At 47.6% G+C, this 17,424-nt stretch overlaps 1 protein-coding gene across 2 annotated transcripts in view; it reads right to left on the bottom strand.

The window, feature by feature from the left end:
• Positions 1–361: 361 nt before the first annotated feature.
• LOC129851343 (extracellular matrix protein 2-like) overlaps positions 362–17,424 on the bottom strand; it is a 34,104-nt gene continuing 17,041 nt past the window's right edge. Inside the window, exons 3-11 of one of the 2 annotated variants that reach the window (XM_055917811.1) lie at positions 12,860–13,048; positions 10,858–11,541; positions 7,225–7,340; positions 4,279–4,414; positions 3,887–4,044; positions 2,878–3,017; positions 2,587–2,699; positions 2,277–2,490; positions 362–1,511 (exon numbers count right to left, since the gene is read on the bottom strand). In XM_055917811.1, coding sequence (XP_055773786.1) covers positions 1,343–1,511; positions 2,277–2,490; positions 2,587–2,699; positions 2,878–3,017; positions 3,887–4,044; positions 4,279–4,414; positions 7,225–7,340; positions 10,858–11,541; positions 12,860–13,048 — 1,919 coding nt within the window. In that variant the 3' untranslated portion in view covers positions 362–1,342. The remainder of the gene's footprint in view (positions 1,512–2,276; positions 2,491–2,586; positions 2,700–2,877; positions 3,018–3,886; positions 4,045–4,278; positions 4,415–7,224; positions 7,341–10,857; positions 11,542–12,859; positions 13,049–17,424) is intronic. The other variant, XM_055917810.1, reaches the window with a different exon arrangement.

Below are 17,424 nucleotides of genomic sequence, written 5' to 3'. Positions count from 1 at the left end.
GGCCCTGGTCTAAACTAGTACACTATATAGGGAATAGGGCCCTGGTCTAAACTAGTACACTATATAGGGAATAGGGCCCTGGTCTAAACTAGTACACTATATAGGGAATAGGGCCCTGGTCTAAACTAGTACACTATATAGGGAATAGGGCCCTGGTCTAAACTAGTACACTATATAGGGAATAGGGCCCTGGTCTAAACTAGTACACTATATAGGGAATAGGGTGCCATTTCAAAAGCAGAACAGATCCAGCCTCAGTGCTTTTGATTGAATGAGGTTTCTCTACAATGGATGAAACTCTTCAATCTTTAAATTAAAGGTTTCAGGAAAAAGTCCAAGAAGTTGTGCCTCAAATCCCCAAGACAGTTTCCATCCATGGTAAAACAGTTTAATTAATAATAAAATATGAATAAGAAATGGAAGGTACATAAAGTGCGTTTACATAGCAGAATGTTTCCCTCAGACCTTTTACTTGTCAGTACATTAACATGTGGTGTAACAGGCTGTAAGCATCAGACCTTTTACTTGACAGTATACTAACATGTGTAACAGGCTGTAAGCATCAGACCTTTTACTTGACAGTATATTAACATGTGTAACAGGCTGTAAGCATCAGACCTTTTACTTGACAGTATATTAACATGTAACAGGCTGTAAGCATCAGACCTTTTACATGACAGTATATTAACATGTAGCAGGCTGTAAGCATCAGACCTTTTACTTGACAGTATATTAACATGTAACAGGCTGTAAGCATCAGACCTTTTACTTGACAGTATATTAACATGTAACAGGCTGTAAGCATCAGACCTTTTACTTTAACAGTATATTAACATGTGTAACAGGCTGTAAGCATCAGACCTTTTACATGACAGTATATTAACATGTGTAACAGGCTGTAAGCATCAGACCTTTTACATGACAGTACATTAACATGTGTAACAGGTTGTAAGCATCACTCAGTAATATTGAGACACAGTCGGAGGCTGGTGATGGTGATTTTAGTGACATTTTCCTGATATACTGTAACAATCCGTACTTGACAGATTTCTGGACACGGCCGTTGACAGTTTTTGTTTTTTTACCAGAATAACAGACAGAATACACCGGCCGAATTCCACGTGGACTTCCTGTTGATCTGAGAGGATCATCGCAATTTATTCTTCTTATTCTTCTTCGTTTGTGATTGGCTGAACCAATATGGTAATTACTTGATCTTTCCTTCTGATTGGCTGTGTGGAAAATGTAGCCATATTGTTTCCACCTTTCAGATCTACAGGAGTGCCTAAAGAGAAGTGGCTAAGGGGTCTGTTTGGAATTCAGCCACAATGTCAGAGGCATGTTACTTGGTCCACTGAGGTTTCAAGACGATGCTGGAGTAGGAGCGTACGCAAGAGAAGGCGGTGGATGAAATCTTCCTGGGGTCGATGTAGTTGTTCTCCAGACGCAGCGTCAATATGTTAGCGTCTTCGTCGTTCTGGGGGTCACAGATAGCGTCCTCTGCAAACGTCCTGTAAGATGTTGAAAAGTTAATTGGTTGTACAGCATGAAGTGATTACTCTGTACTGGACTGGTTGTCGAGAAGAAAGTCAATACTCTTGAATTGATCAATCTTATGTGTTCTGTGAAGGCCTTTTCAAATCATGCTCCTCTCCCAAAACTACAAACTGATCAGAAAGGGTTAACAGCCCTGTCACTTGGTTATTACAGCCCTGCCACTTGGTTATTACAGCCCTGCCACTTGGTTATTACAGCCCTGCCACTTGGTTATTACAGCCCTGCCACTTGGTTATTACAGCCCTGCCACTTGGTTATTACAGCCCTGCCACTTGGTTATTACAGCCCTGCCACTTGGTTATTACAGCCCTGCCACTTGGTTATTACAGCCCTGCCACTTGGTTATTACAGCCCTGCCACTTGGTTATTACAGCCCTGCCACTTGGTTATTACAGCCCTGCCACTTGGTTATTACAGCCCTGCCACTTGGTTATTACAGCCCTGCCACTTGGTTATTACAGCCCTGCCACTTGGTTATTACAGCCCTGCCACTTGGTTATTACAGCCCTGCCACTTGGTTATTACAGCCCTGCCACTTGGTTATTACAGCCCAATGATCAATCACTTGAATTTCCTTACTTCATCATCTTGGGATAAATAACTTTAGTTTGTTATACTGCAGTCAGTGTACTGTAGCTAGTGTATCTATTGACAAAAAGCACATGGTGAAATGGTGCATCTGTAAACATTTACGTCAATGTACAGTAACAATCCAATACCTGATTTTGTTGTTATTGAGGCGTAGGAAGTGCAGGGTGCTCATCTGGTTGATACCAGGGGGAACCGTAACCAGCTGGTTGTGGTCTAAACACAGCTCTGTCATGGAGGTATAGGTGCCCAAGAAGGACTGTGGCTCTACTCCCTCCCCATCCAGCTTGTTGTAGGACAGGTACAGGTACTCTATGCCCGGCTCCATGTGGGCAAACACAAACCCTGAATTTTAAAACATAGAACAAGATGAACATTGTATTCCCAGAAGATAGCACTTAAAAAGTATGGATTAAAACACTTGTCCTCGACGGTAAATACCTGGGATCCTCTCGATCTGGTTCCCTACCAAGACCAGGTGAACTAGAACTCTGGGTAGGTAGGAAGGGACCAGGTACAGGCGGTTGTAGGCCAGGTCAATGGACTCCAGGTTCCTGATGGATGAACGGGAGTGTGAGTGAGTGAGTGAGTGAGTGAGTGACTGAGTGAGTGAGTGAGTGAGTGAGTGAGTGAGTGAGTGAGCCAACACATGAAAGAGACAGGAATATGTTATTCCCTGTAAGATTTATTGATAAGAAAAAGAAGACTTGTGAAATATTACTGTTTTCTTACTTGTGATTGATCCACGCTAGAGGTGCAATCCTGGACTCCTCCAGTCTGTTGTGTCTCAGAGAGATCACGTTCAGGTTAGTGGTTTGGTTGAAGACAGAGTCAGATATCTCCTCTATCAGGTTGTTCTCAAGATAAATCTCCTGCAAAGAAACAGAACGATACAATGAAGAATGGAGATGCTCTGATGAGACTCTTTGTTCCTCTGGGAGAGACGCTCTGATGACACTGTTACTCTGGGAGATATTTCTCTGATGACACTCTTTGTTCCTCTGGGAGAGACGCTCTGATGACACTCTTTGTTCCTCTGGGAGAGACGCTCTGATGACACTCTTTGTTCCTCTGGGAGAGACGCTCTGATGACACTCTTTGTTCCTCTGGGAGAGACGCTCTGATGACACTCTTTGTTCCTCTGGGAGAGACGCTCTGATGACACTCTTTGTTCCTCTGGGAGATATTTCTCTGATGACACTCTTTGTTCCTCTGGGAGATATTTCTCTGATGACACTCTTTGTTCCTCTGGGAGATATTTCTCTGATGACACCCTTAGTTTCTCTAGTGTAAACTCAACATACATAGCTGTTGTTATTGAACATGTTATACTGGATGTTAATTGAAGCAGGCCTCCATGTCTGTGGTCAGCCTGACTGTTTGGATTAGCCATCGTTGGTATGTTTGTTCAGATTGTTTCCCCGCAGGTAGACCTCAGTGGTAGTTTTAAGGAGAAAATGTCTGACAGAGCTACTCCTTCCTGGACTGACACGGCGCCTTGCCTTTAACCAGAGCATGAGAGTCGTGGATAAGACTTTTTAATCACGAAAAGGGTTGCAGTTGCTTCACCATGTTTTATCGAAATGTGTATCGTCCCCTTAGCAGTGTACACTGTGTCTATGTCTAAAATTGCAGAGAGGTATCAAAATAAACGTAGTGGTCAAAAACAGAGCCTTGAGGAACTATAAAAATGTACCTTAGATTTATCCAAGGTTTTTCTATAAAATGTATAAAAGCTCACCAGTAGAGATGGGGGCAAGCCCTGGGGGACGGTCCTGAAGTGGTTTCTGCCCAGACGGAGGTAGGAGAGCTGGGAGAGAGGTCTGAAAGCTAGAGGATCAACGTTCCCTTCACTCAGGAGATTCCCCTCCAACTCCAAGGTCAACAGGTCGCTCAGACCTTCGAGAAATTACACCGAAAATTGAAATATTTTCCTATAAAAGTCAAACGGTCTCCCTGAGTTTGTTTACACTTTCAGACTCTTCCAATAACAATTATGTATGTTTCTGCTGTCAAAGTGTTTTAGATTGAAGCCTTAGATGGCCTGAAACGCCCCCAAAAGAAGTTTGAAAAGTAATTTGTATTTTTGTCCAGTAAGTAGCAGCAAGCAGATGAGTTATTTCTTTGTATTGCCTTGGAAGCTGTTCTCTTCGATCCCTTTGAGGTGATTCTCGTTGATCTTCAGCTCCTGTAGTGTTGATGGGAAGTCTGGTAGGACCGTCTCTAGGAGGTTGTTGTCCAGGTAAAGACGGCTCAGGAACTTCAGGCCCTGAACAACAAACATTAACAACGTCTGTGTGTGTGTGTGTGTGTGTTGGGGTGTTGCGAAAAGCTAGAAGATAAATGTCAGTTGTTTCGTTGATATGTAATAGTAATGGACAATAAAGTTACCCTCTAGGACGGTTGAGCTAACATGCACTAATGTGATTAGCTTAATGTTGTTACTTACAAGAACATTTCCCAGGACATAGACATATCTGGGCAGAACGCTTAAATTCGTGTTAACTGCACTGTCCAATTTACAGTAGCTATTACAGTGAAATAATACCATGCTATTGTTTGAGGAGAGTGCAGTTATGAACTTGAAAAGTTATTAATAAACCAATTAGGCACATTTGGGCAGACATGATACAACATTTTGAACAGAAATACAATGGTTCATTGGATCAGTTGAAAACGTTGCACATACACTGCTGCCATCTAGTGGCCAACGACTAAATTGCACCTGGGCTGGAATAATACATTATGGCCTCTCTCTTGCATTTCAAAGATGGTACAGAAAAAAATACAAAACAAGGCATGTTTTTTTTCTTTTTATTATCTTTTACCAGATCTAATGTGTTATATTATCCTACATTCATTTCACATTTCCACAAACTTCAAAGTGTTTCCTTTCAAATGGTACCAAGAAAAGGCATATCCTTGCTTCAGGGCCTGAGTTAGAGGCAGTTAGATTTGGGTTTGTTATTTTAGGAGAAAATTGAAAAAAAGGGTCCGATCCTTCAATAAACATGTGTCATTGACATGTAATAGTATTGGCTCATAAAGTAGATCAATAAACATGTGTCATTGACATGTAATAGTATTGGCTCATAAAGTAGATCAATAAACATGTGTCATTGACATGTAATAGTATTGGCTCATAAAGTAGATCAATAAACATGTATCATTGACATGTAATCGTAATGGATAATAATCTGTCATTCTGTCAAAGTGGAAACAGTTAAATATTGTACATCGAAATAGCAGGCCTATTTATTTTTCTTTGAAATACTTTAGGTGGGTGTGCTTGAACCGTAGCAGTGGGTGGGTGTGCTTGAACCGTAGCAGTGGGTGGGTGGCGTTTGGAAAGAAAACTGTCGATGCTAGCAAACCTGTCACGATAGGGAGTTTCTTGTTAATAACAAAATCAAGCTTTATTTTTGTTATAGAAAAGTCCTGACTGTCTCTAGATTCTCACCTTAAGGGACCTTGGAAATAGAGAAGAAAAACATATCCCTGAACTTGGATTAAAACAGAGACAAAAACCTGGCTGCCTCTGCCGGGAGGCTGGAACTTGGCCACAAGTGGATCTTCCAGCAAGATAATAACCCATAAGCAAACATCAGAATCCACAAGGAAATGTTTAGTTGACCACAAAATCAACAGTCTCCGGATTTTAATCACATTGAACTTCAGTACTTTGAATTGAAGAGGGCGGTCCAGAAACGCAGACGAAGGATATCAAGCATCTGGAAAGATTCTGTATGGAGGAATGGTCTAAGATCCCTCCCAATGTGTTCTCCAATCAGATTCTGTATGGAGGAATGGTCTAAGATCCCTCCCAATGTGTTCTCCAATCAGATTATGTATGGAGGAATGGTCTAAGATCCCTCCCAATGTGTTCTCCAATCAGATTCTGTATGGAGGAATATGCCTTGCAAAGAAGAGCACAGATTGGTAGATGGGTGAAAATACAAAAAGCAGACATTGAATATCCATTTGAGCATGGTGAAGTTATTAACAACACACCCAGTCACTAGATACAGGCGTCCTTCCTAACTCAGTTGCCAGAGAGGAAGGAAACTGCTCAGGGATTTCACCATGAGACTAATGGTGACAAACAGTGAGAGTTTAATGGCAGTGGATAGGAGAAAAATTAAGATGGATCAACAACATTGTAGTTACTCCACAATACTAACTTAAATAACAGAGCGAAAAGCAGGAAGCCTGTACAGAATAAAAATATTCCAAAACATGCATCCTGTTTGCAACAAGGTACCAACGCAAAAAATGTGGCAAAAGCAATTAACTTTTAATACAATATGTACATGTAGGTGACTCAACGTACACTCAATGGACTCTAAACACACACACACACACACACACACACACACACACACAATACAATATGTACATGTAGATAAAATGACTTGGACAAGAAACAAAGAGGAGCAGCAGTGTTTGCGTGTCTGGCGTCAATGTGTGTGTGTGTGTGTGTGTGTTGGAGATTCAGTGTAGCATGTGTGTGTGTGGTTAGAGACCAGTGAGTGTACGTTGAGTCTGTTCAGTGCAAAACATATGAATAAATAGTAATAAAATAAGTGTGGGGGGGGGGGGGGGGGGTCAATGCAAATAGTCCAGGTAGCCATTTTGTTATCTATTTAGCAGACTTACGGATTTGGGATAGAAGCTGTTCAGGAGCCTGCTGGTGTTCCAGACTTGATGCTCTGGTACCGCTTGCCGTGTGGAAGCAGAGAGAACATTCTATGGCTTGGGTGGTTTGGAGTCTTTAATTATTTTCCAGGCCTTCCTTTCACACAGCCTGATATTGATGTCCTGGATGGCAGGGAGCTCGGTTCCAGTGATGTACTGCGCGGTCCGCACCACCCTCTGTAGCACCATGCGATCGAGGGTGGTGCTATTAACAATACCTAGCATTGATGCAGCCGGTGTGACTCTAACTTTGAAAGCGTGCGGGCCGATGCCAGAAGAGAAAGACTTGAATTATGAAGGTGAGACTCTTACTTTGAAAGCGTGTGGAACTGCTTGTTTTTCATAGGAATGAATATACTCTTATTTTGAAGGTGAGACTCTTACTTTGAAGGTGTGTGGGGCGATGCCAGCAGTTGTCAACCTATTCTTTCCCAGGTTGATGGACTCCAGGTTGGGGATGCCGTTGAACGCCCCCACCGGGATGATTGTGATGGAGTTACCTGGTGGTTCAGCACAAACATATTATTCACATTATTATCCTCAATGCTTAGATAGTCTAGATCAGGGGTGTCCAACTCTCTTACTGGAGATCTACAGTCCTGCGGGTTTTATCTGCTCAACAAGACCTTAAAGATGAACTGCCCCTAAAAAAATTTAAAAAAATCCTGAAAACGGTCAGAAACATTTATTGTAGTGTCAACAGAGATGTTCGCCTCGCTTTGAGTCCTTAGGAAACTATGCAGTATTTTGTTTTTTATGTATTATTTCTTACATTGTTACCCCAGGAAATCTTAAGTCTTATTACATACAGCCGGGAAGAACTATAGGATATAAGAGCAACGTCAACTCACCAACATTACGACCAGGAATACGACTTTCCAGAAGCGGATCCTCTGTTTGGACCATCACCTAAGACAATGGATCTGATACCTGTAGCCCGACCCAAAACAACGGCTCCGCAGAAGGGGCAGATAGAGCGGCAGGCCCCTTTCCTCTTTTCAACATGACAATGCCCCCGTGCACAAAGCGAGGTCCATACAGAAATGTTTTTTTGCGATCAGTGTGGAAGAAATTGACTGGCCTGCACAGAGTCCTGATCTCGACCTCATCGAACACCTTTGGGATGAATTTGAACGCCGACTGCGAGCCAGGCCTAATCACCCAACATCAGTGCCTGACCTCACTAATGCTCTTGTGGCTGAATGGAAGCAAGGCCCTGCAGCGATGTTCCAACATCCTACTGAAAGCCTTCCCAGAAGAGTGGAGGCTGTTATAGCAGCAATGTTCCAACATCTAGTGGAAAGCCTTCCCAGAAGAGTGGAGGCTGTTATAGCAGCAAAGGGGGGACCAACTCCATATTAATGCCCATGATTTTGTAATGAGATGTTCAACAAGGTGTCCACATACTTTTGGTCATGTAGTGTATGTTTAGCAGAGGTCTTCTGTGTATAAAAGGACACGGAAGGGTAAAAAAGCCACTAGCGACACACTTAGAGGTTCCTCCAACACACTTAGAGGTTCATCCAACACACTGAGAGGTTCATCCAACGACACACTTAGAGGTTCCTCCAACAACACACTTAGAGGTTCCTCCAACACACTTAGAGGTTCATCCAACAACACACTTAGAGGTTCATCCAACACACTTAGAGGTTCATCCAACAACACACTTAGAGGTTCCTCCAACAACACACTTAGAGGTTCCTCCAACAACACACTTAGAGGTTCCTCCAACAACACACTTAGAGGTTCCTCCAACAACACACTTAGAGGTTCCTCCAACAACACACTTAGAGGTTCATCCGACACACTTAGAGGTTCATCCGACACACTTAGAGGTTCCTCCGACAACACACTTAGAGGTTCCTCCAACAACACACTTAGAGGTTCCTCCAACAACACACTTAGAGGTTCCTCCAACAACACACTTAGAGGTTCCTCCAACAACACACTTAGAGGTTCCTCCAACAACACACTTAGAGGTTCCTCCAACAACACACTTAGAGGTTCCTCCAACAACACACTTAGAGGTTCATCCGACACACTTAGAGGTTCATCCGACACACTTAGAGGTTCCTCCGACAACACACTTAGAGGTTCCTCCAACAACACACTTAGAGGTTCCTCCAACAACACACTTAGAGGTTCCTCCGACAACACACTTAGAGGTTCCTCCGACAACACACTTAGAGGTTCCTCCGACAACACACTTAGAGGTTCCTCCGACAACACACTTAGAGGTTCCTCCAACAACACACTTAGAGGTTCCTCCAACAACACACTTAGAGGTTCCTCCAACAACACACTTAGAGGTTCCTCCAACAACACACTTAGAGGTTCCTCCAACACACTTAGAGGTTCCTCCAACACACTTAGAGGTTCCTCCAACACACTTAGAGGTTCCTCCAACACACTTAGAGGTTCCTCCAACACACTTAGAGGTTCCGACAACACACTTAGAGGTTCCTCCGACAACACACTTAGAGGTTCCTCCAACACACTTAGAGGTTCCTCCAACACACTTAGAGGTTCCTCCAACAACACACTTAGAGGTTCCTCCAACAACACACTTAGAGGTTCATCCAACAACACACTTAGAGGTTCCTCCAACAACACACTTAGAGGTTCATCCAACACACTTAGAGGTTCATCCAACACACTTAGAGGTTCATCCAACAACACACTTAGAGGTTCATCCAACAACACACTTAGAGGTTCATCCAACAACACACTTAGAGGTTCCTCCAACAACACACTTAGAGGTTCCTCCAACAACACACTTAGAGATTCATCCGACACACTTAGAGGTTCCTCCAACAACACACTTAGAGGTTCCTCCAACAACACACTTAGAGGTTCATCCAACACACTTAGAGGTTCATCCGACACACTTAGAGGTTCATCCGACACACTTAGAGGTTCTACGAGTGGTCTGAGGCAGTAGGCAAATAACACGCGATTTTCAAGTGCAACTTCATATAATATTTTGGGAAACTCAGCTTTAAAACTGCAACATAAAAAAAATATATATATATTATTTTGTATTATTTTACCCCCTTTTTCTCCCCAATTTTATGGTATCCAATTGGTAGTAGTTACTGTCTTGTCTCATTGCTGCAACTCCCGTACGGACTCGGGAGAGGCGAAGGTCGAGAGACATGCGTCCCCCGAAACACAACCCAACCACTGCTTCTTGACAACGCACATCCAACCCTGAAGCCAGCCGCACCAATGTGGTGGAGGAAACACCGTACACCTGGCGACATTGGTCAGCGTGTACTGTGCCCGGCCCGCCACAGGAGTCGCTAGTGCGCGATGAGACAAGGACATCCCTGCTGGCCAAACCTTCCCCTAACCCGGACAACGCTGGGCCAATTGTGCGCCGCCCCATGGGCCTCCCGGTCGCAGCCGGCTGCGACAGAGCCTGGGCTCGAACCCAGAATCTCTGGTGGCACAGCTGGCACTGCGATGCAGTACCTTAGACCACTGCGCCACCCGGGAAACCCCCCCCAAAAAACTGCAACATTTTCTCTCAGCCTCTCAGGTGAAATGTGTAGAATTGCAGGAAGTTAACTGTTTTCCCCCCAACAAAAATGGGGCCTTGTGAAACTACGGTATGCCACTGCTTGTGTTTAGAATAACTGTTGTACTCTGCAGGACTACGTGTCCTTAAAGTTAAAACTCCAAAAGGCTCAGCTCTCATAGCTTGCCTTTATTGCCTAGTTACGCAAAGCCTCCATTACTGGCATAAGCCAATAAGCATGGGAAACTGAGAAGTCTATCCTCAGGTCCCCCCCTCGGTTTTTACACCTGTTAACTTTAGTCCCTGTGGCCATATTAGGTATTACTAAACACACTACTCAATAAAGGAATTGTTTAAGTTGCGTTTAGAGTGGTTGTGAATGTAATTCCTTTCTGCACACAGAGACAAAATAGAAGTGGATGACCTATAATCTCTTACTGTATTGGTCTATGCCTGTAACAACGTTCAGGGAAGGGTAACATACACAGACTTACCCTCCAGACTTAGGGACTTGAGCTCAGGGATGTTGAGAGGAGGGAAGTTGGTCAGTTTAGCGTTCTCACACGTCACAGTGACATCAGAGATGTCACAACCTAGCGGGAGGGTGATCCCAGGTCTACGTACCACCACTCCTTTCCCATCCTCCTCTTCTCTGTCAGTGGGCGTGGCTAGGGGAGGAGGAAGGAGGTCCTCTTCGGTCGGCTCATCTGGAAACATTTGGAAAACATCTCCTCTCAGCAGCCACTCCATCTCCTCCTCTTCCTCCTCCTCTTCTTCCTCTTCCAGCTCTGCTAGTTCCCTCAGTTTCTCCTTCAGCTCCTCCTCATGTCTTCTCCTCTCCTCCTCCAGCTTCCTCTCCCGCTCCTTCATGGCCACCTCCTCCTTGAGTCTCCTTGCCTCCTCCTGCCTCCTCTCTTCCTTCTCCATTCGCAGCCTCTCCTCCTCGTGCCTCCTCTCCTCCTGCCGCCTCCGCTGTCTCTCCGCCTCCTCCTTCTGTTTCTTCCTCCTCTTTTCCTTCTTGAGGAGACGCTCCTCCTCCTCTCTATTCAGGAGCTCAATCTCGGCCTTGGTGCGGGTCACCACGGGGTCAAGGATTGGGTCAAGGTCAGGGGTCACAGAGTCAGGGTCGTAGGCTACTGGGGAATCGCCAGAGAAGTCAAGGACATCACCATGGGAAGCTGGCCCAGCCAATCAGAACCACACAGTGTTCGAGAGGAGGACGGAGAATGGAGGGAGGGGAAAGAGGGAAGCAGAAATGGCCCAGTGAGAATTCATGTCTCCATCAATGATCATTTCAAAGGTATTAACTGCTATTTCAGATGAGTTCTTGTTTTAATTAGTCATATGTACAGGATATGCATAGTATGCGTCGTCCAATGAAATGCTCACTTGGAGGTTCCTTCTGGACAATGAAACAACAATAAGAAATAGTAAAAGATAAGAATACGACGTCAAGTCAAATGTCTCAGCAGAATAAACATCATAGCATCAGTGTAATACAGGAAGGTACAATTTATAGTTCAATATTTACACGCGTATTGGGGAAGGGGGGGGATGGGGGGTTGTGTATAAACTGAGCAGTTTAATAAGAGTCTGGAAGCAGCAGTTGTGATGTGTGGAGAGAGGTGGGGGGGGGGGGGGGGGGGGGGTGTAGCATGAATGTGTGTGTGTGTGTGCATGTAGCATGAATGTATATGTGTATCTGTCTATGCATGTGTACTAAGGTGCAGAGAGTCAGTGCAGATGTCCAGTTCAAGTGTTCAGCAGTCTAATGGCTAACAGTCTGAATAATACTGTGAACATTATGTTAATGCCCTTTTAGTGTAAAAGCTGTTTGAAAAGTCTGCCTGAAACTTCAGCCTGTTTTGGTGGGATGGAGTTTCGGCCTTCCATGGTGTTTTGGCCTGTCTGGTGTTTTGGCCTGTCTGGTGTTTTGGCCTGTCTGGTGTTTTGGCCTGTCTGGTGTTTTGGCCTGTCTGGTGTTTTGGCCTGTCTGGTGTTTTGGCCTGCCTGGTGTTTTGGCCTGCCTGGTGTTTTGGCCTGCCTGGTGTTTTGGCCTGCCTGGTGTTTTGGCCTGCCTGGTGTTTTGGCCTGCCTGGTGTTTTGGCCTGCCTGGTGTTTTGGCCTGTCTGGTGTTTGTCTGGTGTTTTGGCCTGCCTGGTGTTTTGGCCTGTCTGGTGTTTGTAAAAAAAAGAATGAGTTCCCAACTGACTTGCCTAGTTAAAGAAAAAAATACACGTTTTCAGTTTTCCCCTCCCCCACTCAGAAAGTCCTAGAAAAATTATTTTTTGAGAAATTGTTCTTTGCGAAGAAGCAATTTTTATTTATTTTTGACTTTTTAATTTAAAACAATCACAATAAGGTACTTAATTGTTACCTAGAAATGATTGGATTTTGAGATTTAAAAGAATAACTGCATTGGACCTTTAAACTAAGTTAAGCTAGATAATGATACTCTTTAACCCAACCACATCATTAAGACAAAACACCACCTACCTGTGTCCATGCAGACAGGGCAGCACTCGCCAGAGGGGGTGTAGGGGAAGTGACATCGTTGACGAGGACATGTGACCTCGTCACACAGCACCTGCCCTCCGCTACACAGACAGGTAACACACGGCTTGGGGGACCAGACGGCCTGCTCAAACATGGTGATGCCCTGGTAAACACACTGGCCCTTTTTACCTGGATGGAGAGACGGGGAAGGGCAGGTTTGTTAGGAGATGCTAGGCGACACATGGCTTGGGGGACCGGCGGCCTGCTCCTACCATAGAGATGTATAGGATAAAGCAATCCTTCTGACCCCCCCCCCCCCCCCCCCCCCTTAAAAGATTTAGATGCACTATTGTAAAGTGGTTGTTCCACTGGATGTCATAAGGTGAATGCACCAATTTGTAAGTCGCTCTGGATAAGAGCGTCTGCTAAATGACTTAAATGTAATGTAAATGTATAGAGATCTCTACTTGGAAATAAAAACAATTTGCATGAATATTGCCATCAAAGATATTAATAACTAACACAAGATAATTCATATGTGTCGTTTCCAATGGGAGCAAATGAAGCACAGTGGGCAAAACAATGAAGTCGGTTAGGGAATGCCTTCTCTGTGCACGTGTGCAATAACTATAGGTCGCTTTTGAACTCCTTGTAAACAATGCTATTTTTTTTAAACTTTGGCAATGGGTCAATTCTACAAAACTTTGTGCACTTTGTGTGTAACAGATCCTAGTTTTTGGGAACAGAAAACTGTGAGAAAAATCGTCAGAATGTCGCCCCAATTCCATCTCGCTCCATACTCTCCCACGGCCGGCCACTGGGCTTCCTCTCCTCACCATATTTGGTGGGGAATAAAAAATCCAACCAGATGTTTCAGATTTATACATCCGTTGAAACATCTGGCTCCTTGTTCTGTCTGTGTTGCCATTGAGGGCTTCCACCATTTTAAAGTAGTTAACTGGGTGGGGATTCCTATTGGTTGGGAGGCGTCAGCCAACGATCAGAGCATTGTCTTCTGTAAGTAAGCGTGACAAAAAAAACATTTGATTTGATTCTAATTGGTTTGCCAAGTTTGGAAATGGCTTTAAACTATATCCCGCCATCTAGTGGTCACAATAAATACATTACAAAAGACCTGGTTCAATATATCCTCAATGGAGCTGCCCATACGGTCACACATGCCATAATGGCACAGATACAAATGTTGAGACCTCTTTCCTTCTCTACGACTCCAACATGCTGAAGCCTTGGCATACATATGCCCTTCTTAGCTGGGGGAGGGAAAGAGAGAAGGGGGGAAACGGGAGAGACAAAGAGAGGAGAGAGAAACATGGTGATGCTCCGGTACACACTTTGGCCCTTAGTTCTTACCTGGAGGGAGAGACTGGGCAGAGGGGTTGATACCTGGAGGGAGAGACGGGGCAGAGGGGTTGATACCTGGAGGGAGAGACGGGGCAGAGGGGTTGATACCTGGAGGGAGAGACGGGGCAGAGGGGTTGATACCTGGAGGGAGAGACGGGGCAGAGGGGTTGATACCTGGAGGGAGAGACGGGGCAGAGGGGTTGATACCTGGAGGGAGAGACTGGGCAAGGCAGAGGGGTTGATACCTGGAGGGAGAGACGGGGCAAGGCAGAGGGGTTGATACCTGGAGGGAGAGACGGGGCAAGGCAGAGGGGTTGATACCTGGAGGGAGAGACGGGGCAAGGCAGAGGGGTTGATACCTGGAGGGAGAGACGGGGCAAGGCAGAGGGGTTGATACCTGGAGGGAGAGACGGGGCAAGGCAGAGGGGTTGATACCTGGAGGGAGAGACGGGGCAAGGCAGAGGGGTTGATACCTGGAGGGAGAGACGGGGCAAGGCAGAGGGGTTGATACCTGGAGGGAGAGACGGGGCAAGGCAGAGGGGTTGATACCTGGAGGGAGAGACGGGGCAGAGGGGTTGATACCTGGAGGGAGAGACGGGGCAGAGAGGTTGATACCTGGAGGGAGAGACGGGGCAGAGGGGTTGATACCTGGAGGGAGAGACGGGGCAGAGGGGTTGATACCTGGAGGGAGAGACGGGGCAAGGCAGAGGGGTTGATACCTGGAGGGAGAGACGGGGCAGAGGGGTTGATACCTGGAGGGAGAGACTGGGCAGAGGGGTTGATACCTGGAGGGAGAGACGGGGCAGAGGGGTTGATACCTGGAGGGAGAGACGGGGCAGAGGAGTTGATACCTGGAGGGAGAGACGGGGCAGAGGGGTTGATACCTGGAGGGAGAGACGGGGCAAGGCAGAGGGGTTGATACCTGGAGGGAGAGACTGGGCAGAGGGGTTGATACCTGGAGGGAGAGACGGGGCAGAGGGGTTGATACCTGGAGGGAGAGACGGGGCAGAGGGGTTGATACCTGGAGGGAGAGACTGGGCAGAGGGGTTGATACCTGGAGGGAGAGACGGGGCAGAGGGGTTGATACCTGGAGGGAGAGACGGGGCAGAGGGGTTGATACCTGGAGGGAGAGACGGGGCAGAGGGGTTGATACCTGGAGGGAGAGACGGGGCAGAGGGGTTGATACCTGGAGGGAGAGACGGGGCAGAGGGGTTGATACCTGGAGGGAGAGACTGGGCAAGGCAGAGGGGTTGATACCTGGAGGGAGAGACGGGGCAAGGCAGAGGGGTTGATACCTGGAGGGAGAGACGGGGCAAGGCAGAGGGGTTGATACCTGGAGGGAGAGACGGGGCAAGGCAGAGGGGCTGATACCTGGAGGGAGAGACGGGGCAAGGCAGAGGGGTTGATACCTGGAGGGAGAGACGGGGCAGAGGGGTTGATACCTGGAGGGAGAGACGGGGCAGAGAGGTTGATACCTGGAGGGAGAGACGGGGCAGAGGGGTTGATACCTGGAGGGAGAGACGGGGCAGAGGGGTTGATACCTGGAGGGAGAGACGGGGCAAGGCAGAGGGGTTGATACCTGGAGGGAGAGACGGGGCAGAGGGGTTGATACCTGGAGGGAGAGACTGGGCAGAGGGGTTGATACCTGGAGGGAGAGACTGGGCAGAGGGGTTGATACCTGGAGGGAGAGACGGGGCAGAGGGGTTGATACCTGGAGGGAGAGACGGGGCAGAGGGGTTGATACCTGGAGGGAGAGACGGGGCAGAGGGGTTGATACCTGGAGGGAGAGACGGGGCAGAGGGGTTGATACCTGGAGGGAGAGACGGGGCAGAGGGGTTGATACCTGGAGGGAGAGACGGGGCAGAGGGGTTGATACCTGGAGGGAGAGACGGGGCAGAGGGGTTGATACCTGGAGGGAGAGACGGGGCAGAGGGGTTGATACCTGGAGGGAGAGACGGGGCAGAGGGGTTGATACCTGGAGGGAGAGACGGGGCAAGGCAGAGGGGTTGATACCTGGAGGGAGAGACGGGGCAGAGGGGTTGATACCTGGAGGGAGAGACTGGGCAGAGGGGTTGATACCTGGAGGGAGAGACTGGGCAGAGGGGTTGATACCTGGAGGGAGAGACGGGGCAGAGGGGTTGATACCTGGAGGGAGAGACGGGGCAGAGGGGTTGATACCTGGAGGGAGAGACGGGGCAGAGGGGTTGATACCTGGAGGGAGAGACTGGGCAGAGGGGTTGATACCTGGAGGGAGAGACGGGGCAGAGGGGTTGATACCTGGAGGGAGAGACGGGGCAAGGCAGAGGGGTTGATACCTGGAGGGAGAGACTGGGCAAGGCAGAGGGGTTGATACCTGGAGGGAGAGACTGGGCAAGGCAGAGGGGTTGATACCTGGAGGGAGAGACGGGGCAGAGGGGTTGATACCTGGAGGGAGAGACGGGGCAGAGGGGTTGATACCTGGAGGGAGAGACTGGGCAAGGCAGAGGGGTTGATACCTGGAGGGAGAGACGGGGCAGAGGGGTTGATACCTGGAGGGAGAGACTGGGCAAGGCAGAGGGGTTGATACCTGGAGGGAGAGACGTGGCAGAGGGGTTGATACCTGGAGGGAGAGACTGGGCAGAGGGGTTGATACCTGGAGGGAGAGACTGGGCAAGGCAGAGGGGTTGATACCTGGAGGGAGAGACTGGGCAGAGGGGTTGATACCTGGAGGGAGAGACGGGGCAGAGGAGCTGATACCTGGAGGGAGAGACGGGGCAAGGCAGAGGGGTTGATACCTGGAGGGAGAGATGGGGCAAGGCAGAGGGGTTGATACCTGGAGGGAGAGACTGGGCAGAGGGGTTGATACCTGGAGGGAGAGACGGGGCAGAGGGGTTGATACCTGGAGGGAGAGACTGGGCAGAGGGGTTGATACCTGGAGGGAGAGACTGGGCAAGGCAGAGGGGTTGATACCTGGAGGGAGAGACTGGGCAAGGCAGAGGGGCTGATACCTGGAGGGAGAGACGGGGCAGAGGGGCTGATACCTGGAGGGAGAGACGGGGCAGAGGGGTTGATACCTGGAGGGAGAGACTGGGCAGAGGGGTTGATACCTGGAGGGAGAGACGGGGCAGAGGGGTTGATACCTGGAGGGAGAGACTGGGCAGAGGGGTTGATACCTGGAGGGAGAGACTGGGCAGAGGGGTTGATACCTGGAGGGAGAGACTGGG

Source organism: Salvelinus fontinalis, chromosome 3 (genome assembly GCF_029448725.1).
Source record: "Salvelinus fontinalis isolate EN_2023a chromosome 3, ASM2944872v1, whole genome shotgun sequence".
Lineage (NCBI taxonomy): Eukaryota > Metazoa > Chordata > Actinopteri > Salmoniformes > Salmonidae > Salvelinus > Salvelinus fontinalis.
Note: the sequence above shows the minus strand (reverse complement) of the source record. Positions and strands in the feature narration are given on the sequence as shown.